Below are 25,855 nucleotides of genomic sequence, written 5' to 3'. Positions count from 1 at the left end.
GCCTACCAGGGGCTGAAGCATGTATTATGCCACCCCTGGAAAGCCACCCAAAATGACAACACAGGTCTGCTACTGCAGCCTGGGTAAGGTGGTGCATGCACCCCTTACTGTGATATATGTTACCTATATCATTACATATATACACACATATAAACCTATAAGTCACTTCTATGGCAGGTCTTATCAATCCTGAATGCAGAGTGCTTGGTTCTTATGTGAGAGGTTGCCCCTCTTCAGCGTTCGCAGACCCTTCTCTGATGCTGTTTGTAGTGCAGCCTGACCATATACTCTTAAGTGCATTATAACCAAACGGTAAATGCTAACTTTGGACTGGCTGCACGGAAACATGTCGTGTTTGGTGTCAAACATCTTGGAATCATACCCCACTAACCCTGGGCGTAGTACTACGCTTCGCTCATGGTGCATGTGTAGTTTGCACTACAATGCAAAATGCACGTAGTACAGTGCAATAACTGTGCTATCACATATAGCATAGCAGCAATATCAACAATACCCACAAATGCTTTGATAAAGCAATTTTACATGCTAAAAAGCATATAACTAATTCACAAAAGTGAACTGTGAATGAACATATTAGGCAATGAGAGAAGTGATGATTTTGGAGTCCCCCCTAACCTAGGGGGAGGACCAAGCAGATGCCTTGGACACAAAGAGCATATCATGCTGGTGAACGATTCAGTGGTGGTCTCTTCCTCCTAGGTCCACCCCAAGCACAGTTATGGGCAAAAATACAATCCCAACCAAAGGCCCTGCAAAGCATCATGGGACGAGATTAGCAATGAATATTATAGTGTCCAATATCAAAATAATTCTACAAAGAGCTGCAGTTCAACTAGTCGTTACTAGATGTCCCTCACGAGTCAAATGCAAAAGCATTGAAATTATTATTACATCAAGCTGCAGTTCCACTTGTCGTTACTAGATGTCCCTTACGAGTCAAATGCAAAAGCATTGAAACCCAGTGCTCCTGTTATAAAATGTGTTATGGATTGGTGTTTCCATGATTGGCCAATTTGATTTATGTGTCAGTCTCTAGTAAAGTACACTGCGAGTGCGTCAAATTCTGTTGGTGGGCTGCAGCACTGGATTGTGCCACCCACGCAAACAGCCCATAAAGTGTAACTCTGGCCTGCCATTGCAGAGCCTGTGTGCAGCCTGGGGCTGCCATGTCGACTTGACAAGTGCACACACTTCCAAGTCCCTAAACCTTCCCTTTTCTACATATGAGTCGCCCCTCTGGTAGGCCCAAGGTACCCCCATGGGCAGGGTGCATTGTATGTGAAAGGTAGGACATGCCTTGGTATGTGTGGCATGTCCTGATAGTGAATTACAGCCTACCTCGTTTTTCACTATTGCAAGGCTGCTGTTCCCCATAGGCTAGAATGGGCAGTTGATTATTACATCCTATAATCCTAACTGACCCAGGGAACATGGTGGAAATTCGAGTTTAGTATGCCAGAACTCAGAATAAAATGCATCTTTTAGTGAAGTTGGTTTTAACATTCTGTGTTTGAAAATACCACTTTTATAAAGTAGGTATTTTCTTGTCTAACCATCCAAGCCTGCCTCTGCTAGGTTATGTATTCCTTTTCTGGAGTTTGAGTGACAGGGGCTGGGGGATTCCAGGAGACCCAGTGAGTCAGCACAGGGCTGAATAGCAAGATCTACATGTAGATGGGTGGGAGGAGTTTCACCTGGGACCTGAATAGGGCTGTGCCTTCCCTCCACAATGCTGGCTCCACCTCCTGTGGTGCGTCTGATGTCCCTGGCCTACACTGTGAAAGGAAAGAAGGAGTCTTGTCAACAAAGTGCTCCAGGACTGACCAGATCTGGTTTGGACTAGACAAAGGCCTCTCTGCCTTCAGAGAACAAAGAGACATTGAGGATAAAAAGGGGGACCCAGACCCCAGAACTTTAGAACTCTTTTGGATCAAGAAGACTGCCAAAAAGAAGAGCTGGAGAAGCTGTGAGGAGGAACTACCACGTTGCTGTGTGCTTTGCTGCGTAGGCCTGCAGTGGCTGCTTCTGCCTTGAGCAGTGAAAGGACTGGACTGAACTTTCTGCAATCTACTTTTGTGAGTTTCTCCAAGGGCTTGAGGTAGAGCTTGCCCCCTGTTCAAGAAGTCTCAGGAACAGCAAGGACTTCAAACCCGACGCCGTCTACGATGCCGCTGCCGTCTCCGTGTCCTGAAGGCACCGCAGAGGGCACCGCTGCAACGCAACCTTGGTCTCACCGATGACACCTGTCGACGCCACCACCGAGCCGCTGCTTGCACTGCGACCTGTTGGCACCGCACTCCGACTGCCTCGCATCACGCCTCGCTTTGGCACCGCAGAGAGCACCGCCCCAATGCCGCACCGCGACCCTGGTCTCACCGACGATGCCTGCTGATGCTGCCACCGAGCCGCTGCTCGCACTGCGACCTGTGGGCACCGCACTCCGCACCGCCTCACTTCACGATGATGCCTTGGTATCCCCGACGACGCCCCTCCACTCCGGACTCGACGCCGCTGCTTGCACCGTGGTTCGAGGGCACCGGTTACACTATGCACTGCAGCCTTGGCCACCGACGTCGGTGCCATCGACTCCAGTTCGTCAGCCGACAACAGCGCTTCAGCAACAACTACGCCGCTGCTGCACTGTGACCTGCCAGCACCATGACGAGCACCACCTTCATCTCACACCGCGACCCTAGTCTCACTGATGACGCCATTTGAAGCCGCCACTGAGCCGCTGCTTGCACCGCGACCTGAGGGCACCGCACGCCGCACCGCTGCACTTCACACCGCAGCACCCGATGCCTGCCGACCCTAGTGCTCCTCATTCCATCAGAGAGAAGATCGACCTGCAACGCGTGGGACAACGAGAGCATCGACGACTTGCATTTCTGAAAGGTACTGTTTGCGGGTCTTCCCGTCACCGTAGCTGACCCGCGACACCGCAGTCAGCCAGAACTGTTTGGATTTGGTTGTTCACGATGCCGTGATAGCCCCAGACAGAGCTATCCTCATCAAGGAACTGTTTTTCAAAGATACTGTGATAACTGAAGATTTTTAAGTACTCTATTGTGGATTTGTATCGTATTGGTCTTGTCTTAAGTATATAAAAATATTGTATATTTTTCTAAACTGGTGTGGTGTCCTTTTGTAGTGCTTACACTGTATTACTGTTGGTTATGTGCAAATGCTTTACACACTGCTTCTAGGATAAGCCTGACTGCTCGTGCCAAGCTACCAAGGGGGTGAGCAGGGGTGATTTTAGGAGTGTAACTCCCTTACGCTGACTAGGAAGAAGTGTCCCTATTTGAACAAAGGTGCAAGCCATTGCCAACTAGAGACCCCCATTTCTAACAATCATCTTGTGAGATTTGGCCTGCATTGGGTACCACAATCACATTTACAGCATCTTCTTGGGCAGCGTTCACTGCCAGAGGGTTAATGGCGTGATTCTGCTCTTCACTGCTGTCTAGTTACAGATCCTCTATGCTTGGTTTCAGTTTTGGGTCATCATTTTGGACAGTCTTTTGGTGGGAGGCAAGGAATGCGTTCTCACCAGTCTGGACATTGCATATGGACAGCCTTTCATTGCTATTGAAGTGTGTGTTGCTTGTTTTCTATTCTCTGAAGAGATCTGACATGATTAAAGGAAGAGCAGATATTTTTTCGAGGAGTAGTGAGCAGTAACACTGCTCCATATGCTTATTGGTTTGTTGCTGGGCGTTCCTTATAAGCGAGTTTAGATTATCCAGACATGAGTAAATCTTCCTTACGTTGTTCGCCAGGGACTGTAGTAATAAGATCTGTAAGTCCATCTTATCTGCATGGAGCATCGCCATCTGGTTCATAGTTGTTAAAGTGCTTTCAATAATTGTTCACCAGTTCTGTGCCTGGAGGTTCCTGGCTTAAGTTTTATTGCTGGACTTTTCACCATTAGTCAATAGGTTGGGGTCATCTGCTATGTCCTTCTGAAGCAGTGGGGCATTATTACACCTAAGTGCTTCAGTGTCTGAGGCAGGCCTAGGCTTATCCTGAGACCCTTTGCGGCTGGGAGATGCACTTGATTTGTTACCTCTTTGATTGTTTTTGACCTAAAACTTTTTTTGTTACTGTTGATGTTACTTGTCTGGATGTCGGTATGCACGCAGCTTTGAGCACGTGTGCAGGTTGTTTTGTGGTATTTCATATGATAATCATCTATTTATATGGGTACTGCACTGGATTGTCCAGTCTGATATTTTGTTTACAAATGATGGTCCTGAACAGACATGTTTTGTGAAAGAAGTGGTCAGGAAGATCTGCTCGGATAGACTTTGTTACTAGCATCTCATAGCTGAGTGCCATCGTGAGATGTAAAGCAGCACGCATAGATGAAGTAAAGGGAGAATTGCTGTGATGAAACCACTATAGGAACTGAATTATAGGTGTTTCAGCAAGTGGAACTTAAAATATGGAATCTGACTTTGCTTATGGGGGCTTCGCAGAGAGTTGCACTAGCTGACTGAAGTCACAAATGTGCTTTTCCCTGAGGCTTTCTTAAAGAAGGCATTGTCGATACACTATTATAGTTTATTTTTGATGCCTTACCTTTTGCTACACATCTAGTATAATGGGGTAACCCAGTGCCCCTCAGAACCTGGGTGTGAAGATGTGGAGAAATGTTGGTTCTGTCGGGTATAGAATTGCTTTTTTTCTTATTAAATAAGAAACATTAGTGAAAGATAGTTATTCAAACATTTGTGTCATAGCAGTTTAATACGAAAAATCGGGAAGAAAACAACAGAGAGACACACCAATCATGAATAAATCAAAGAATTATATTGAAGAAAAGAATCACTTTTTTTCTTTTTTACATTGTATAAATGACACTAAGGGGCTGTCACAACTAATAAACAAAAAGCGGAGCAGGCGCTGAAGAGACAAAGTGCAAAAAAGTGCTGGTTGTGAACAAGATATATACAGTGTAGTATTGCTGGTTAAAAAGGTCATTCAAATGTCATCCATCCCAAGATAAATCTCTGATCCGCTGGGGAGTTGAATTTCCTTTTGACGTGGAGCAGAGAGAGTAGGGTCAGGATTGTGACTAGCGTGTTGACGTTTCGACCGAAAAGTGTGCAGAATGCTAGTAGTCACAGAGGGTCTTCCTCAAGACAAAAAAGAACACAGGGACAGTCTGCACAATTAAAATGGGGAATTAGATTGGTGTGTTGGACAAAGAGAAGGACCATTAAGGTAGGTAAAAGATGGGGGGACCTACCCGGAAAAATGGTTAATTGTAACTTGGACTGTCTTCAGAGTATGATCCACTGTGAGTTGGATTCATGGAGGTAATGAATCATTTGGGGTCCTGGTGTGGGTGATTAAAGACCAAGACAGGTTAGTCTATGATTGTGATGAATCACATCATAAGGCGGCACGGTGGGCAAGCTACAGTGGAAATGGCTGAAAATCTGTAAATTTGAAGGATCCTAACAAGGTGCCTAAAGAGGTGGCATCTGTGAGAAGTTGGCCTGATATATGATGTCACTAATTCTAGTGTACACCTTGTATCAGTCCAAACAACCCTTATGGTGATTGGTTGTAAAGTCAACCTTATAGACCAGCTATCCTAGTGGTAGCATGGACAAGAGCAGTCTTAGGCTAAACTCTGAATGGCATGTGAAGCCAGCTGTTATACCATATGTAATCCCTTGAATACCAAATGAAAGGACACCACAACAGGTATATATATATAAAATAAAGTGTATTTATTCTAGTCAAACCCTCAGCACTCTTTATGAGATTCGAGGTAAGTACAACACAGTCTTATTTAAGCATACATTAAGTCACACAGGTAAGTAATACAGTTAGGCCCTAGGGGCCACGCAAACCATATACTAAGTAAGTGGTATAAGGACCACTGTCACGGAAATAGGATAGGCCTAGGCCTAGGGAATCTCTGGGGCTACACTACCCTACCAACAGTTAGGAAGTGGGAGGCCCACGGGATTCAGGTGCAGAGTGGAAACACTCACGCGTAATGCGTATAATCGATAGAAATAGTACAGTTTAGAATTAATAAGATTTAGGACACTTCTGGAGTAGCTAGGAAGTCGAGACTTGAGAACTAGACACTAGGATAGTCAATACCCTGATGAGCACCGGAGTACCCAAGTTACCTAGCCCTCGGGCTGCGGATGCATAGGTGTGAACTTGCGTCGGGTTTCATCGTCGACTCCTATGGATGCCTGAAGGAAAGATGCTGACAGGCAGTCAGTGAAGAGTGTCCGGTGGATCCCAAGGCCGGGATCAAGAAGGAAGGATACATGTAAGCAGAAGGGACAGAGTCTGGGTCACTAGCCAGTGACCACGTGGAACCAGGAAGGAACCAGGCGATGTCGGGAGATTGCAGGTGAAGAGTGAAGCTTGTCGCAGCAGCCAAGGGTGCCAGGAGATGTCGAGGACGACCAGGACCAGGAGGCGAGCTGTCCCACGAAGGCTCGTGCTGTCGGCGGCGTCGAAGTCGAACTAGGACTCACCAAGCCTTGGCAAGCGGAACCCACGAAGAATGGAGGACTTGCTTCTGGTGCAGACCAGGAAGGTCTGGGGTGCTTCTCTTTTACAGAGGAGCGGGAGCCAGTCTGGAGGAGCCAAACCAGCAGTAGAAAATTGAAGGTGTGTCGTCGCAAAGGTTACTAGCCAACGGGCAAGCAACCGGACAGACGCGGCAAGCAGGAAAATGCAGAAGGGCCCCACGCAGGACTCGTGGAGTGTGGGGGGCTGATCTTCGGTGCACATGGTGCTTGGGGTTGGGGCTTCTCAATCCCCGGTGCACAACCTCGAGGGTGCCTCAGAAGCTGCGCTGGAAGATACTCGCCACTTTTCCCAGGTAGCCGGTCCCACGTCTCTCGTCACCTCCACGGATCTCAGCTCGGCTGTGGATGTGGATCAGGATCAGCGAAGTCTGGAAGTCAAGGCTCTGGTCAGGCTCTGCAGTCGGTCCCTCGTAGAACTTCAGCAAAGCAAAGGGTAAGTCTCTTGATGGTGCCTGTTCGCACAGGGTGACCACTCCTTGGCCACAAGGGAGATTCTTCAGTCTTCTTCTTTCGTCGAATGTCGAAGGTCCAGAGTTTCTGTTCAAGTTGCAGGTTCAGGATAATCTAATCTCCTGGGGCCCAGCTACCACACTTATACTAATCTGGGGGGTTGGGTTGCCTGCTAGGTCACGCCTTATGGGTGGGACCTGGGAGGGGGGTGGTTACACCCCCTTCCCTTTGTCCAGTTTCGCGCCAGGACTGGGGCTGGAGTGCCCCAGCACCGGTTTGAACTGGACTATGCATGGGACACCTTGTGTGCCCCAGGCAGTGTCTAGTTTCTTTCATCCCTCCCTGCCCCAATACACTAAGGCCTGTCTGGGGTGGTGCACGCACCTCCCAAGGCAGGAAACCTATTGTCCAAGCCTCCCGTGCCGGGATCACTCCCAGCAGCAGGAGGTCAGACTTGTGTCGTGGCAGCAGCATCCATTTTGTGATGTTGGGGCTCTGGTTAACTTTAACCGGGTAAGTAGGTTTCAACATGTCTTCTCCCTCTAGAAGGGAGAGATAATATCCTCATCACCAGAAATGGGATGGGGTTATTATCCCAAAGTGTTAGACACCTTACACAACATGTTTTGATAAAGCCAAACCATAGTTACCATAACCGTTTAAGATTATAAGGCACTTTAAGTATATGGTAGGCTATATCATAGAACGGCTATAAGGACATGGTTCCGAAAGCTGCAGACAGGCTCAGCTCATGCTAGAGCACTATCTCACATGTTACCAAGCACTCTGCCTCCAGGATTGTTAAGGCCTGCCATAGGAGTGGCTGATAGGTACACATGTGTCTATATATAAGGTAGGTATAGGAATAGTACACCTAAGCAAGGGGTGATTACATGACCTTGCCCCAGCTGAGTGATCAGCCAGTTGTGTCATAATGGAAGGCCAGGCCAGGGGTGACATAATACATGCTGCAGCCCCTGGTAGGCCTAGGGTACACCTATGCCCTGGGTACCTAAGGTACACTGTACAGGGGCCAATAAGGTGATCCTATCCAATTGGGGTATGCACCTAAAGTACATAGTATCAATTTAGAGAGAGAACAGCAGGGCTGTGGGTCTGATTAGCAGGCGCACAGCCACATCTAATTTGAAAACCAGTAAAGCAAAAGCAAAAAGTGGGGGTGACCATAGAAAGCAGACCCTACTCTCCTACACAAACCCCCCCCCCCAAACTTAGGGACATTAAACTAACCTTGACCAGTTGAGTCTTCATGTTCTACATGGAAATATCTGGAGAGTCCATCTGCATTGGCATGGTCAGTCCCAGGTCTATGTTCCACTGTGAAGTCCATCCCCTGTAGGGAAATGGACCACCTAAGAAGGTTGGGATTTTCACCCTTCATCTGATTTAGCCACAAGAGGGTTTATGGTCTGTCTGAATCTTGAAGTGAGTGCCAAACAAGAATGGCCTCAGTTTCTTCAGGGCCCAAACCACAGCAAAGGCCTCCCTCTCAATAGCTGACCAACGTTTCTCTCTAGGGGTCAGCCTTCTACTTATAAAAGCAATGGGCTGGTCTTGACCATCTATATTAAGTTGTGAAAGAACAGCTCCCACACCCAACTCAGAAGCATCTGTCTGGACAATAAACTCTTTGGAGTAGTCTGGACTTTTCAGAATAGGTGCACTGCACATGGCCTGCTTCAGGTCATCAAATGCTTTTTGACAGCTTACTGTCCACTGAACTTACTTTGGCATTTTCTTGGAGGTCAAGTCATTAAGTGGTGTCACAATGGACCCATAGTTCTTAACAAACTTTCTGTAGTGCCCAGTCAGGCCGAAGAAAGCTCTGACCTGAGTCTGGGTAGTTGGAGGAGTCCAGTCCTTTATGGTCTGGATCTTGCTCTCCAGTGGTTGAACCTGACCCCGACCAACTAGGTGGCCCAGGTACACAACCTTGCTCTGCCCTATCTGGCACTTAGTGGCCTTGATAGTGAGGCCTGCCTTTTGCAGGGACTCTAAAACATTTCTCAGGTGGACCAGGTGATCCTCCCAGGTGGAGCTAAAGACAGCAATATCATCAAGATAAGCTGCACAGTAGTCATCCAACCCAGTAAGGACTTGATTCACCAGCCTTTGGAAAGTGGCAGGTGCATTCTTCAAACCAAAGGGCATTACCACAAATTGGTAATGTCCTCCTGGGGTCGAGAAAGCAGTTTTGGCCTTTGCATTCTCAGCTAGTCTGATCTGCCCGTAGCCTGCTGTCAGGTCAAATGTGCTAAAAAACTTAGCAGCTGCCAGTCTGTCAATGAGCTCATCTGCCCTAGGTATTGGGTGGGCATCTGTCCTAGTGACAGCATTGAGACCTCTGTAGTCCACGCAAAACCTCATCTCTCTCTTACCATCTTGGGTGTGAGGTTTTGGCACAAGAACTACAGGACTAGCCGAAGGGCTCTCTGAAGGTTCAATGACTCCCAGCTCCAACATCTTTTGTACCTCAACTTTTATGCAGTCCCTGACATGGTCAGGTTGCCTGTAGATTTTACTCTTCACAGGCAGACTGTCACCAGTGTCCACCTCATGGGTGCACCAGTTCGTCTGACTTGGGGTCAGAGAGAACATATGTCTGTAGGATTGCAGAACTTGTCTGAAGTCCTGTTGCTGATGGACAGTGAGGCTGTCAGAAAAGACCACACCATCAACTGAGCCATCATCAGGGTTCTTTGTCAACAGGTCTGGGAGAGGGTCACTCTCTTCCTCCTGCCCCTCATCTGTAGCCATGAGTAAGCCAATGTCTGCCCTGTCAACATATGCCTTCAATCTGTTGACATGAAGCACCCTGTGAGGGCTTCTGGGAGTCCCAAGGTCCACCAAGTAGGTGACTTCTCCATTTTGTTCAACAATAGTGTGGGGTCCAGACCATTTGTCTTGGAGTGCTGCTGGGGCCACTGGCTCCAACACCCACACTTTCTGCCCTGGCTGGTAAACAGTCAGCACAGCCTTTTGGTCATTCCAAGCTTTTTGGAGTTCTTGGCTTGCCTCAAGTTTTTCAGAAGCCTCCTTCATATACCTTGCCATCCTGGAGCGGAGACCAAGTACATAATCCACTATATCAAGTTTGGGTTGTCTGAGAGGTCTCTCCCATCCTTCCCTTACTAAACATAGGGGTCCTCTTACAGGATACCCAAACAAAAGCTCAAAAGGGCTGTAGCCAACCCCCTTTTGTGGGACCTCTCTGTAAGCAAACAGAAGGCAGGGTAAAAGGATGTCCCATCTTCGCCTAAGCTTGTCTGGTAAACCTTTTATCATCCCTTTTAGGGTCTTGTTGAATCTCTCCACAAGCCCATTGCACTGTGGGTGATAGGGTGTGGTGAACTTGTAGTTCACACCACACTCCTTCCTCATTGCAGTCAAATATCCTGACATGAAGTTGGCACCTCTGTCAGAAATTACTTCCTATGGAAAGCCCACTCTGGAGAATACTCCAAGTAGGGCCCTTGCTACAACAGGAGCTGTTGTGGTCCTTAGGGGAATAGCTTCTGGATACCTGGTGGCATGGTCCACTATCACCAGTATGAATCTGTGCCCAGATGCTGTTTGTGGGTCCATTGGTCCTACAATATCTATGCCGACTCTCTCAAAGGGAACCCCCACCACAGGTAGTGGTATGAGGGGGGCCTTTGTGGTGCCACCTGATTTGCCACTGGCTTGGCAGGTGACACAGGAGCGACAAAACTCCTTGGTATCTTCTGACATATGAGGCCAGTGAAAGTGAGGGACAAGCCTGTCCCAAGTCTTGTTCTGGCCTAAGTGTCCTGCAAGGGGAATATCATGGGCCAAGGTAAGAAGGAAGCCTCTGAACTTCAGTGGTATGACCAACCTCTTGGATGCACCAGGCTTGGGGTCTCTAGCTTCTGAATACAGCAGCCTTTCATCCCAATACACTCTATGGGTACCTTGAGCATTCCCTGCAGCCCCAGCAGCAGCCTGCTGTCTGAGGGGTTCAAGAGAGGAGCAGTCTAATTGTGCCTGCCTCAGATCTGCCCTTGAAGGTCCCCCTGTCCCAAGAAACTCAACCTGATCAGGTTCAAGTTCTTCTAGGACAGTTCCTTCAGGGCTCTCAGAATCTTCCTCCTGTGAGGGCTGATCCATTACCTGAGGCATGGGGGAAGGCACAGCCTTTACCCTACTGCTCTTTCTCTTGGGTTGTGACTGGTCCATGGTTCCAGGATCCAGCACTTGTTCAGTGTTTCACTTTTTAGCCTGTGACCTGGTCACGGCAAGGACATGTGCATCTATCCCCAGCATTTCTGCATGGGTCCTATACTCCACTTCAGACCAAACTGAAGTTTCAAGATCATTGCCCAGTAAACACTCCACTGGAAGGTCTGAACTAACAACAACTTTCTTGAGGCCAGTTACCCCTCCCCAGGAGAAGTTAACAATTGCCACACTATGGGAAGTAGTGGCATTGCTAGCGTTGGTCACTAGGTAATTCTCACCTAGCATGATCTGTCCAGGGTCCACAAAGGCAGGGGTCACCATTGTGACACTAGCCCCAGTGTCCCTGTAGGCCTGAGCCATTCTCTGGTTGATAAAAGGAGTCTGTCTGTACTTGCCCAGGTTACTGGGGCCTATAGTAGAGGACAAATCTATGTCCCCATCACAGATCAGAACAGCCTGAGTAGGTATCCTGACTAGGCCAGAACCCTCCTCAGTTCCCAGGGTCAACCCTACTACACCCTTTTGCTGGGAACCACCACTTACAGCTGAACTAGGGGGTACAGTTGCCTTAGGGGCAATGGTGGCTGGGGGCTTATCCTTTTTGGGGCACTCACTAAACCAATATGAGTTTGACTTACAATAGTTGCACCATGGTTTCTTTTGGCCATCTTTCTTCTTATCCTTTTTGGGACCACACTCCCCCTGAGCCTTTTGGGGGCCTGGTGAAGACTTCTGGTCTTTTTGTTTCTGATCATTACCCTTCTGGTCTGCCTTTTTCTGATCACCACCCTGGTTCTGGTTTTTCTGCTTAACTCTAGTCCTGACCCATCTATCTGCCTTCTTTCCCAATTCTTGGGGAGAAGTCAGATCAGAATCAATCAGGTGTTGATGCAGTAGCTTCTTTTGACAGTTGTTAAGGATTTGTTCTCTCATGATCAAATTATACAATCCTGTATAGTCCTTAACCTTACTTCCAAATAGCCAGCCTTCCAAAACCTTAGTGGCACAATCTACAAAGTCAGTCCAGTCCTGAGTCTGTGTCTTCTGGGTATCCCTGAACAACAACCTGTATTGTTCAGTGGTTAGGCCAAACCCATCAATTAGAGCACTCTTCAGGACAGTGTAATTGTCAGCATCCTCATCACTAACTGTGAGGAGCTTGTCTCTACCTTTCCAGTGAAGGAGAGCCACAAGATAGCTGCCCACTGACTTTGGGGTACCTGCTGTACTTTGCAGGCTCTCTCCAAAGCAGTTATCCATTTGTGGATGTCATCCCCACACTTGTAGGGAGGGACAATCTTGCTCAGGTTTCTATTATCATAGGTCCTGTCTCTATCCTTAGGGATATTGCTGCCACCAGTAGGTTCTAACCCACTTAACTTCTGCTCTCTAGCCAGAGCAAGCTTCTCCTTGGCAAGGGCAAGTTCTTCCCTCTCAATCCTTAGATTAGCTTCCCTCATTCTGGCTTCATGCTCTTTTCTCTGGGGGGAAGTCATTCCCCTGTGAGAAGAGGCATTAGAGATGCTAGAGACATGGGAGTGGATGGATTCCCTTGAAGGGGATCTGTCTCTCCTGTTTCTCTGGTTAAGTCCACTTGGGGGTCTGAATGGGGGGGCTCCATGCAGACTCCTATGTAAGCTTAAGTTAGCCTGGCTAAGTCTTCCTACTTTGACCTGGCTGTCTACCTCCTCATCTGAAGTCCCATCTGACTCATCTGTAGCGGGTAGACCCTCACTTGTACCTAGGGTACCAGCCTGGGAGGCCCTAAGAGCATCATACTCCTCTAGGATCTCTACTAGCTGAATGAGGGTAGGGTTTGCACCCTGTTTTAACTTTCTGGAGGTACACAATTGTCTCATCTACTGAAAAGTTAGGGTATCATATCTAGAGGGGATCTTTCTAAGACCTACCCCTCCTGAGAGAGGATCTCCTCCCAGAGACATGATCTAGGGCCTCATGTAGGTAGCGAAATACCGGTCGGTAACGGCCGATTTTCGGTAAATATGCCGTTACCGACCGGTATACAGACAAGTGAGATGTAGGAGTCCAAAAACCACTTTTCGGTAAATATGAGGCGGTAAATACCGATTCATAGTTACCGAATTCTAAAATACCGATTCATACTTACCGAATACAGAATTAACGAATCGGTAAACATGAAGTGGTAAATATGAAGTGGTAAAAATTTAAAATGACATGTAGGAGCAGTCGGTAATTAAGAAATCCATTAAAATCGGTAATTAAGAGTCGGTAATTAACACGGACTAAAAGCAGGTGGTAACCATCAACAATGGATAAAAGCAAACCCAAAATTCTACAGCGTGGACAACATGGCCGCTATGTACGTCATTGCAAGGCGCCTACGTCTACAGGCAGCAGGACTGAGGGTGTGGCGACGGGAGGAACAAATCTACAGACAGCGCATCACACTATTCCAGCTGACTGATGCAGAGATACATGAGAGGTACAGGCTACACCCCGAAACCATCATGGACTTAATCAGGGACCTACACCCACTCCTGGACCAGCCAGTTAGAAGGGCGCACGCCATACCCCCACATGTGCAGGTGCTCTGCAGCCTACATCTGTTGGCATCCGGCAGTTATCAGGTGGTGATAGCTGCGGTGGGTGGGGTATCCCAAAGTTGCCTGTCCCGTTTCTTCAGGAAGTTCCTGGATGCCATGATGCAGAGAATGCACCACTACATAAGCTTCCCGAACTCACAGGCTGCACTGCAGAAAACAAAAACTGACTTTTATCACATGGCACAGTTCCCCCATGTCCTCGGCTGTATTGATGGTACACACATCCCAATCTGTCCACCAGCAGATACAGAGCACATCTACAGGAACAGGAAGTCCACCCACTCCATCAACGTGCAGGTGATCTGTGATGCAGGGAACATCATCACAGATATTGTTGCAAAGTTTCCTGGGAGCACCCACGACTCTTACATCTTCCAGAATAGTGGGATTTACACACGACTGAGTGCCGGAGAATTCGGAGAGGGATACCTGCTAGGTAAGTAACAGTGACGCCCCTTGAAACATGCAAACATAGTGTATAGAGGCATGTTACTGATGGTTCCCTTTCACCCATCCAGGCGACAGTGCATATGCATGCCGGTCATTCATCCTCACTCCCTACCTACACCCAGCTACCCAGAGTGAGAGACGATACAACGTGGCACACAAAACAACACGCAATGTGGTGGAGCGCACGTTTGGACTACTGAAGAGCAGGTTCCGCTGCCTGCACAAGAGCGGAGGCGCACGCCAGTACAAACCCATCACCTGCTGCAAGATCATTGCCACTTGTGCAATGCTGCACAACCTTGCCACGAAAAAAGGTACAGATGTGGAACTAACATATTTTGAGGACAACGAGGATGAGTCAGGCCAGCCAGAGGGCAACGCAGCTAGAGTGCCAACTGCAATCGATGGGAGAGAGAGACGGGCAGAGATCACATCCAACTATTTCTGAGTAAGTAAGGGGACACAGCGAGTTGTGAGCAGTCATGACGTAGTTTAATGTGGCACCACGCCATGAACACATGATCAGGCCAATCTGGCAATATATCATCTATACAAGGAGTATGTCCAGGGTTGCGTCACCCATTGTGAAGTGGCTAGGCAGGGCGACATCAATGTTTGCGCATACGCGCTGCAGTGGTGGATTGCACGGCCTGTGCATCCTCACTAGAGCCAACCCCAAGCCGCCTGCTGCTCCTGCGTGTTTCTGGGACGGGGGGTGTGATGCTGCTGGTGGTGTCGATGCTCTCCGCAGGATCCCCTGCAGCAGTTGTCGACGCCTGACTCGTCAATAGCACCCCTAGTGCACTTGTCACCTGCACCATCCCCCGAGACAGGTCGCTGCAGCACTGTGTTAGGCCCTCCTGCATCGTCACAGAGCGCCGGCACAGTAGGGAAGTGGCAGTTGCCAGACGGTTGAGTGCCCTGCTGGTAGTGTCTCTTCTCTGGCGTTCCCGGCGCCGTGCTTCGATGTCAGCATCTAATTTGCTGCACAACTGCTGGATAGACTGGGACATGTCCCGAATGCCCGCAGCCATGCCGCCAATGTTTGTGTCCATGTTGACTATGCTTGTCTTCATCACCCGCATGTGCCTCTGGACTGACATGACTGCCTTTGATTGCAGGCGCTGTTGCTTTAACATTTGGCCCTCGAGCCCCAAGAAGACACCATGGCCGTCAGTGGGTGCTGGTGGACTCTGGACACGCGACCTGCGGCGCCCTCTTGTTTCCGTCTGTGCTGCCTGTGAGGTGTGGGGCACAGTGGCATGGCTCCCTTCCTGGGGCCCGGTGCGGTCTTCAGGGCCCATGCTGTCGTCTGACGAGGTGTCCAAGGCTCGTAGCCTGGCTGCTGGACGCCTCCTCTGTCTCACGCATGCAAGCGGAGATGTGGCCGGTGAATCGAACATGAGTGGCGAGGCTGGCTCTGGTGGTGGTGATGCTGGCTCACGGTGAGGTGATGCTGGCTCTGTGTGCAGCGATGCTGGCTGTGTTGGTGGTGCGGCTGCCAGTGGGCCTGCTCCCCGGTCTGTACTTGTGCTGGCTGGAGGTGTTTGATGTTGCCGTGGTGCCGTCTCTCCTGCAGCATGCCCTGTCCTGCATGATGTCACATCTGTGGACAGAAATACAACATTGGCTCAGTGTCCCCGAAGGGCTGCATTGCAAGCGGCACAATAAATAATTTCACATTCCAACATGTCCCCTGTCTCCTTGTGCCTCGAGTGCGTGACATGCCTTGTTGCCCTGTAACATTTACGTCATGGTTAGTGTTGCCCTGACTACATCTCCCGAAATGCATTGCCTGTCTGCACTGACACGTGTGGACTGCAGTGTGATTCTCGTTTCACATTTGGGGGATGTGGGATGGGGTAGGGGGGGATACATTGCTGTGCTTTCGTCTTACCTTGGTGTGTTGCGGCTCTGGCAGAGCTGTCGGCGTCCCCAAGACCCACGACGCTCTCTTGCTCGATTGTGGCCGCCACCAGCTCCTCCAGTTCGGTGAGGGCAGGTGCCCTGTTGGTTCCACCTCCGGTCTGGCTGGCCTCCTTCTGGATGTCGCCCATCTTCCTCTTGGTTACAATCCGGAGGTCATACCAGCGCTTTTTGAGGACCTCAATGTCCCTGTGGGTCACTCCCACAGCATTGACCTGCGCCTGGATGGCCAGCCATATGTTGCGCTTTTCCACCTCAGGCACTTGCAGGGATTGCCTGCCGAACAGCTTCTGGTGCTGCTTCACGACCTCCTCCACCAGCACCTGGAGTTCCTTGGGGCTAAATTTCAGCTTCCTCCTCCTTTCCCCTCCGTCTTTCTGTGTTCTCTGGCTGGACATGCTGTTCGTTTCCCCGCTCGCACATGCAACTGCTCCCTGCCTCTCCTCTGCACTCCAAGCCTCTCCAGGGTCGGCTAATTATGTCCACCTGCCTGGGTGTGGCCACTTCGGCTAATTGAGTACACCTGCCTGGGTGTGGGCAGTTCCAGGTTGGGTGGGCTGTCGTTGCACTGGATTCGCTGTTTCGTCGAGTCATGTGATTTTCTTTACCGACTCCGTACATACCGAATCGGTATTTTCCGAATCGGTAACTACCACCTCGGTATTTTGCGATTCGGTAACTTCCACCTCGGTATTTTCCGATTCGGTAAATACCACCTCGGTATTTACCGATTCGGTGAATTCCGATTCGTGATTACCGAATGTTACCGAATCGGTAACTGTTACCGAATTTTTACCTACATATAACTTACCGATTCTAATTTACCGATTCGGTACGGCTCGGTATTTTAGAACCGGTAAAATTTATTTACCTACATGAGGCCCCTAGTGAGGGTGTGGTGTGTGCATCTACCTACACTAGTTGTATCTACTAAACCTCTCTAGTAGTTGTAGTCAGGGTGTGCCAGGCCCTTCAACCTACAACAACTAAGTCCAGTAGGACTTAAGTATTTATAATCTATGTGATATGTACCTAAACAATATCTGTGTGATCTTTCAATTTAGTATCTCAAGATTACAATGGTATTACAACAGCAAGCTCAGATCCCAACCGCTGCTCACCAATGTGAGAAGTTGGCCTGATATATGATGTCACTAATTCTAGTGTACACCTTGTATCAGTCCAAACAACCCTTATGGTGATTGGTTGTAAAGTCAACCTTATAGACCAGCTATCCTAGTGGTAGCATGGACAAGAGCAGTCTTAGGCTAAACTCTGAATGGCATGTGAAGCCAGCTGTTATACCATATGTAATCCCTTGAATACCAAATGAAAGGACACCACAACAGGTATATATATAAAATAAAGTGTATTTATTCTAGTCAAACCCTCAGCACTCTTTATGAGATTCGAGGTAAGTACAATCAGTCTTATTTAAGCATACATTAAGTCACACAGGTAAGTAATACAGTTAGGCCCTAGGGACCACGCAAACCATATACTAAGTAAGTGGTATAAGGACCACTGTCACGGAAATAGGATAGGCCTAGGCCTAGGGAATCGCTGGGGCTACACTACCCTACCAACAGTTAGGAAGTGGGAGGCCCACGGGATTCAGGTGCAGAGTGGAAACACTCACGCGTAATGCGTATAATCGATAGAAATAGTACAGTTTAGAATTAATAAGATTTAGGACACTTCTGGAGTAGCTAGGAAGTCGAGACTTGAGAACTAGACACTAGGATAGTCAATACCCTGATGAGCACTGGAGTACCCAAGTTACCTAGCCCACGGGCTGCTTGTGCATAGGTGTGAACTTGCATCGGGTTTCGTCGTCGACTCCTATGGATGCCTGAAGGAAAGATGCTGAGAGGCAGTCAGTGAAGAGTGTCCGGTGGATCCCAAGGCCGGGATCAAGAAGGAAGGATACCTGCAAGCAGAAGGGACAGAGTCTGGGTCACTAGCCAGTGACCACGTGTAACCAGGAAGGAACCAGGCTATGTCGGGAGATTGCAGGTGAAGAGGTGAAGCTTGTCGCAGCATCCACGGGTGCAAGGAGACGTCGAGGATGACCAGGACCAGGAGGTGAGCTGTCCCACAAAGGCTCGTGCTGTCGGCGGCGTCGAAGTCGAACTAGGACTCACCAAGCCTTGGCAAGCGGAACCCACGAAGAATGGAGGACTTGCTTCTGGTGCAGACCAGGAAGGTCTGGGGCGCTTCTCTTTTACAGAGGAGCGGGAGCCAGTCTGGAGGAGCCAAACCAGCAGTGGAAAATTGAAGGTGTGTCGTCACAAAGGTTACTAGCCAACGGGCAAACAACCGGACAGATGCGGCAAGCAGGAAAATGCAGAAGGGCCCCACGCAGGACTCGTGGAGTGTGGGGGGCTGATCTTCGGTGCAGATGGTGCTTGGGGTTGGGGCTTCTCAATTCCCGGTGCACAACCTCGAGGGTGCCTCAGAAGCTGCGCAGGAAGATACTCGCCACTTTTCCCAGGTAGCCGGTCCCACATCTCTTGTCACCTCCACGGATCTCAGCTCGGCTGTGGATGTGGATCAGGGTTGGAGAAGTCTGGAAGTCAAGGCACTGGTCAGGCTCTGCAGTCGGTCCCTTGTAGAACTTCAGCAAAGCAAAGGGTAAGTCTCTTGATGGTGCCTGTTCGCACAGGGTGACCACTCCTTGGCCACAAGGGAGATTCTTCAATCTTCTTCTTTCGTCGAATGTCGAAGGTCCAGAGTTTCTGTTCAAGTTGCAGGTTCAGGATAATCTAATCTCCTGGGGCCCAGCTACCACACTTATACTAATCTGGGGGGCTGGGTTGCCTGCTAGGTCACGCCTTATGGGTGGGACCTGGGTGGTTACACCCCCTTCCCTTTGTCCAGTTTCGCGCCAGGACTGGGGCTGGAGTGCCCCAGCACCGGTTTGAACTGGACTATGCATGGGACACCTTGTGTGCCCCAGGCAGTGTCTAGTTTCTTTCATCCCTCCCTGCCCCAATACACTAAGGCCTCTCTGGGGTGGTGCTCGCACCTCCCAAGGCAGGAAACCTATTGTCCAAGCCTCCCATGCCGGGATCACTCCCAGCAGCAGGAGGTCAGACTTGTGTCGTGGCAGCAGCATCCATTTTGTGATGCTGGGGCTCTGGTTAACTTTAACCGGGTAAGTAGGTTTCAACATGTCTTCTCCCTCTAGAAGGGAGGGATAATATCCTCATCACCAGAAATGGGATGGGGGTATTATTCCAAAGTGTTAGACACCTTACACGACATGTTTTGATAAAGCCAAACCATAGTTACCATAAACGTTTAAGATTATAAGGCACTTTAAGTATATGGTAGGCTATATCATAGAACAGCTATAAGGACATGGTTCTGAAAGCTGCAGACAGGCTCAGCTCATGCTAGAGCACTATCTCACATGATACCAAGCACTCTGCCTCCAGGATTGTTAAGGCCTGCCATAGGAGTGGCTGATAGGTACACATGTGTCTATATATAAGGTAGGTATAGGAATACTACACCTAAGCAAGGGGTGATTACACAACCTTGCCCCAGCTGAGTGATCAGCCAGTTGTGTCATAATGGAAGGCCAGGCCAGGGGTGGCATAATACATGCTGCAGCCCCTGGTAGGCCTAGGGTACACCTATGCCCTGGGTACCTAAGGTACACTGTACAGGGGCCAATAAGGTGATCCTATCCAATTGGGTTATGCACCTAAAGTACATAGTATTAATTTAGAGAGAGAACAGCAGGGCTGTGGGTCTGATTAGCAGGCCCACAGCCATATCTACGTCGAAAACCAGTAAAGCAAAAGCAAAAAGTGGGGGTGAACATAGAAAGCAGACCCTACTCTCCTACAACATCCATATAAGTACCCAAAGCGATAGTGCTAATTCGCCCGGGTAGAGAAGTGCCTGTGGGGGTTGAGGACCAGAGACATAATGCGCTCCAATGTAGCAGTGGCATGCAGTGGGTATTCAAGTACTGCCAGGTGCTAGATGTGATAGCTCTGTGCAAGGCGTCGCTCAAAGCCAGTGTTGCGCAGTGGATAATTAAACAAATTGGATTGAGCGCATGAGCACGGTGGATGCTTGAAACTATACTGGTTGGAAGGCGCGTGACAGAATTAAGGGGCATATTTACAAGGCAGCGATAGAACATTTTCGCCGCTTTTGTGTCCGTTTTCGGCCGAAAAGCGGCGATAATTTTATTGCCTAATTAGCAAGGTCACGCTAACGCGTGAAACCTTGCATTAGCACACCTATTCTTAACGCCCAGCTTTGCATCTGTAATGAGATGCAAAGTGGGCGTTCCTGGCCTGACATGACAGGAGAAATGTCTCTAAGCGACATTTCTCCTATCATCAAGCACCACGCTATGAAGCATGGCGGCAGGAAAAGTAGCGATAACCCCTGTTATTGCTACTTTCCTTACGCCTGCTTCAGGACTGACTTAGCCATGATATCCTATGGAAGGTGGATATCACAGCTAAATTTGTGAGTCCCTATCAACAAGCTAACGCCACATTTCGTGTGATTAGCGCTGGGTTTCTAGCGATAATCTCACGTTAGGCAGTTAGCGCTAGGATTTTTATCACTTTTGAGATAAGCGTTGCTAATAGCACGCTATCTCAGCGATAAAAATCAACGCTAGCCGGTGATAAATATCCTAGCGCCAAGTGCGCTTAGCGATAATTATCGCCGGTTGTTGCTGATATGCCCCATAATCCTTTGAAGGCACGGTCTTGTATTAAATACCGAACTGGATCAAGCACGTGAAGGGAATCAGAACGGTGAAGAAAAGGGTTTCCTCATTCAAAGGTACGGTTGCTCATGCTCATAAAGGGCTGTGCAAGATATGTGGTGGCAAGGGGTGGGGTGGGGTGGGGTGAGGGAGGGTACACTATGCCCCAGCACATAGGCAATCTAAAAACTTGGAAGTCATGCATGATGCACAGTGCTAGGACGTGAGGTGACTGTGACATGGGGTTGTTTTCAGGGTTTTAAGTGGGATGAAAAATCTGGGGGTCTCTCCAAGTGGCATATCTGATGTAAGTAAGGACGTGGCTTAAAACACCTAAGCTAAAAATATGTACTGAGCATAATGTGCCACCCGACTGGTATTTTGATGTTTCTATCATTGCATACATTAACATTAGACCTACAACAAGCCATGACTATTGGCTTTGTCAATTGGTGTTAGGTGTATAAAATAAATAAAAAATCAGCAACTATGGCTTTGTTGTATATAATATTAAAAATGCTTCAGCTCTGAAAGAATAGGACACTTTACTCCGCACGCATTAACAACGCTTGCCATTACCCTGCATTTTTTACTCCGCAAAAACCTTTACAGCGCAGGCCTTTACAACGCAGTCAATTACAACGCATTGTCCATTGCAACACAATTTACTATTCTAACTCCACCGGGGCGCTGTTATGGGGAATGCATTGTAATGGTTTGCGGTGTAAAGCCCTGTGTTGTAAAAGGTTTTGCAGAGTAAAACATGTGTGGTAATGACATGCGTTGTAACGCATGCGGAGTAAAGGATATTTCTGGCTCTGAAATTATGAGTCCGTGAAAGAACTATAGCCTGCTTCTTTTCAAGAGGTGGCACATAGCAACATGGGCGTTTTTGTACATTTGTTTTGTACATTTCTTCCATCTAACAGAATGCCCTACTCTAAACCGTGGCAGGAGGAGGCTCACCACATGCTGTATCAGCCCAGGCTGGCCAATTGTTATTCTGTATGTGACAATCAGCCACATACAGAATGACAATGGGTGGGTGGGTCTGGTCTTGTGCTCAGAGGATGAGTGCATGACAGCCCCATCAGGGAGCTGAGTCTTCTCACAGGGAAAAGCTCTGCTCCCTGCAAGGCCCAAAATTACAGACAAAAGGCGTCCCTAAAAGGGATCCTCATGGACAACAGACGTGAGGTCCAAATTACAGATGGTCCATGAAATTTATGGATGGTTGGTCACCCTAGCACCACTCCCACGCTCAGCGCCCCACTCCCAGCAGCAGCTCTGGCTCCAGCAACTCCCGGGCATGGGCACAGCTGCATCTGCGGAGTGGGAGCAGGAACACGAAGCTGCCGGGCTGTTGGGCTGCCGGAAAGGACCTCAGGGCGAAAGAAAGGACCTCAGGGCGAAAACTCATCAATACGTGGATATCTCAGTATGTCAATCGAAGGTGACTTGTTCATTTATCCTTGGGCCGTGTATACAGTGACGTTTCTCTGCTATTTTTAAGGCCACCAACCAAACAGTAAAAAATGTCTACTTTTTAGCCAGTGGCCGGGTAAATAGAAGAGAAAATTCACTATTTATCCGGCAGCCAGGTGTATTGTCGCTACCACAAAATTATGATATATTTATTGTTCTTATTGCTTTCTGATTTCGTTTTCTTAATTGTAGAATATTTGTGTTCTTTTTGTAGGTCTTGCCAAGCTTTTGGAAGCAAGTGGTTCTATTGCTGTGTTATCTGTAGAGCTCGTAGAAAAGGAAAAAGAATTGGCAGTAGCATCTGAAAAAGCTGATATAGTGAGTACTAGAGGCTTACCCCCACCTACCAACCTAAATTGCTGGGAATCACCGGAATTGTGCTCCGTCCTCATAGGATGAGTGGGCCCTCTTCCACTCACACCCTCTCTCCCCTAAAATCCTGGTTGTCAAATCAGTCGCTATCCATGATAGGGGGAGGACAGAGCTAGTTAATGGGAGATGTACCATCTGGATAGTTTGAGTTATAGTTGCTGTACCATAAACCCTTAGCCAACACCTACCATGTCACATCATTGCTTTCTTATCTGCATGTCATGTAGTGATCTGTAATTTTCCACCTGTTTATAAAGAATCTTGTTACTGAACCATCTGCTCCAGACACACAGCTGAGCCTCTATATACTAGAGGCTGAATGTAAATGTCGGTAATTGATGAGACAAATTATACGATGCTTGAATTAATATGTTAAAATCAATAAAAAAATGGTTAAAAACAAAGCGAGTGTTAGAGGCCCAACAGACTATACAAATCTGGCAACTCTTATCAAAGTGTATATGGTTGGGTCGATGCTTTAGCAATAAGAAGTTTTGAGCATGTGAGCAATTTCATGTAAGAAAAAGAGGCGAGTCTGAGGTCTTCAGGCTATCGTATCCTGTCCCTTTTTGCCAGTGAATTTCTTTTACGGTACCTGAGACTGCTCCCTACTATATTAAGCGTTTTGATCATTATGATGCTGTGAGAAGTTGGCCTGATGTATGATGTCACTAGTTCTAGTATACACCTTATATCAGTCCAAATACCCTTATGGTGATTGGTTGTAAAGTCAACCTTATAGACCAGCTATCCTAGTGGTAGCATGGACAAGAGCAGTCTTAGGCTAAACTCTGAATGGCATGTGAAGCCAGCTGTGATACCATATATAATCCCTTGAATACCAAATGAAAGGACACCACAACAGATATATATATAAAATAAAGTGTATTTATTCTAGTCAAACCCTCAGCACTCTTTATGAGATTAGAGGTAAGTACAACACAGTCTTATTTAAGCATACATTAAGTCACACAGGTAAGTAATACAGTTAGGCCCTAGGGGCCACGCAAACCATATACTAAGTAAGTGGTATAAGAACCACTGTCACGGAAATAGAATAGGCCTAGGCCTAGGGAATCGCTGGGGCTACACTACACTAGCGTTAGTTAGGAAGTGGGAGGCCCACGGGATTCGTGTGCAGAGTGGAAACACTCACGCGTAATGCGTAAAAGTCAATAGCAATAGTACAGTTTAGAAAACGGTAGATTTAGGACACTTCCGGAGTAGCTAGGAAGTTGAGACTTGAAAACTAGACACTAGGATAGTCACTATCCTGATGAGCACCGGAGTACCCAAGTTACCTAGCCCACAGGCTGCGGGTGCATAGGGGTGAAGATGCGTCGTTTTCGTCGTCGACTCCTATGGATGCCTGAAGAAAGATGCTGACAGGCAGTCAGTGAAGAGTGTCCGGTGGATCCCAAGGCTGGGATCCAGAAGAAAGGAAACCTGCAAGCAGAAGGGACAGAGTCAAGGTCACTAGCCAGTGACCACGTGGAACCAGGAAGGAACCAGGCGATGTCGTGAAGATTGCAGGTGAAGGTGAAGCTTGTCGCTGCAGCCAGGAGGACCAGGAAGCGTCGAGGACAACCAGGACCAGGAGGCGAGCTGTCCCACGAAGGCTCTTGCTGTCGGCGGCGTCGAAGTTGGACTAGGACTCACCAAGCCTTGGCAAGCGGAATCCACGAAGAACGGAGGACTTGCTTCTGGTGCAGACCAGGAAGGTCTGGGGTCTTTCTTCTTTGCAGAGAAGCGGGAGCCAGTCTGGAGGAGCCAAACCAGCGCAGAAGATTTCAGGGAGCGTCGTCACAAAGGCCACTAGCCAGCGGGCAAGCAACCGGACCAACGCGGCAAGCAGGAAAATGCAGAAGGGCCCCACGCAGGACTCGTGGAGTGTGGGGGGCTGATCTTCGGTGCAGATGGTGCTTGGGGTTGGGGCTTCTCAATCCCCGGTGCACAACTTCGAGGGTACCTCAGAAGCTGCGCTTTAAGTTACTAGCCACTTTTCCCAGGTAGCCGGGCCCACGTCGCTCGTCGCCTCCACGGATCTCAGCTTTGATGTGGATGTGGATCAGGGTCGGAGAAGTCTAGAAGTCAAGGCTCTGGTCGGGCTCTGCAGTCGGTTCCTCGTAGAACGTGGGCAAAGCAAAGGGTAGTCTCTTGATGGTGCCTGTTTGCACAGGGTAGCCACTCCTTGGCTACAAGGGAGATTCTTCAGTCTTCTTCTTTCGTCGAATGTCGAAGGTCCAGAGTTTCTGTTCAGTTTTGCAGGTTCAGGATAATCTAAAGTCTTGAGGCCCAACTCCCACTCTTATACTAATCTGGGGGGCTGGGATACCTGCTAGGTCACGCCTTATGGGTGGGACCTGGGAGGGGGTGGTTACACCCACTTCCCTTTGTCCAGTTTCGCGCCAGAGCTGGGGCTGGAGTGCCCCAGCGCCGGTTTGAACTGGACTATGCAAGGAACACCTTGTGTGCCCCAGGCATGTCTCATTCCTTTCAGCCCACCCTGGCCCAATACACTAATGGCTGTCTGGGGAGGTGCTAGCACCTCCCCAAGCAGGAAACCTATTGTCCAGGCCTCCCTGGCTGGGATCACTCCCAGCTGCAGGAGGTCAGACTTGTGTCGTGGCAGCAGCATCCATTTTGTGATGCGGAGGCTTTGGTCAGAGGCTAACAGTTGAAGTATGATTTTAACATGTCTTTCCCTCTAGAAGGGGGGAATAATATTCTCATGTCCAGAAATGGCATGGGGGTATTATTCCACAGTGTTAGACACCTTACACGACATGTTTTGATAAAGCCAAACCATAGTTACCATAACCGTTTAAGATTATAAGGCACTTTAAGAGTATATGGTAGGCTATATCATAGAACAGCTATAAGGACTTGGTTCCGAAAGCTGCAGACAGGCTCAGCTCATGCTAGAGCACCATCTCACATGTTACCAAGCACTCTGCCTCCAGGATTGTTAAGGCCTGCCATAGGATAGGAGTGACTGATAGGTACACATGTGTCTATATATAAGGGTAGAT

At 48.6% G+C, this 25,855-nt stretch overlaps 1 protein-coding gene across 1 annotated transcript in view; it reads left to right on the top strand.

Moving 5' to 3' along the window:
- Positions 1 to 25,855, top strand: part of DNAH8 (dynein axonemal heavy chain 8) — a 13,985,216-nt gene that overhangs the window by 10,289,008 nt on the left and 3,670,353 nt on the right. The window contains exon 67 of the mRNA XM_085610239.1: positions 22,666 to 22,769. Coding sequence (XP_085466365.1) covers positions 22,666 to 22,769 — 104 coding nt within the window. The remainder of the gene's footprint in view (positions 1 to 22,665; positions 22,770 to 25,855) is intronic.

Source organism: Triturus cristatus, chromosome 6 (assembly GCF_964204655.1).
Source record: "Triturus cristatus chromosome 6, aTriCri1.1, whole genome shotgun sequence".
Lineage (NCBI taxonomy): Eukaryota > Metazoa > Chordata > Amphibia > Caudata > Salamandridae > Triturus > Triturus cristatus.
Note: the sequence above shows the minus strand (reverse complement) of the source record. Positions and strands in the feature narration are given on the sequence as shown.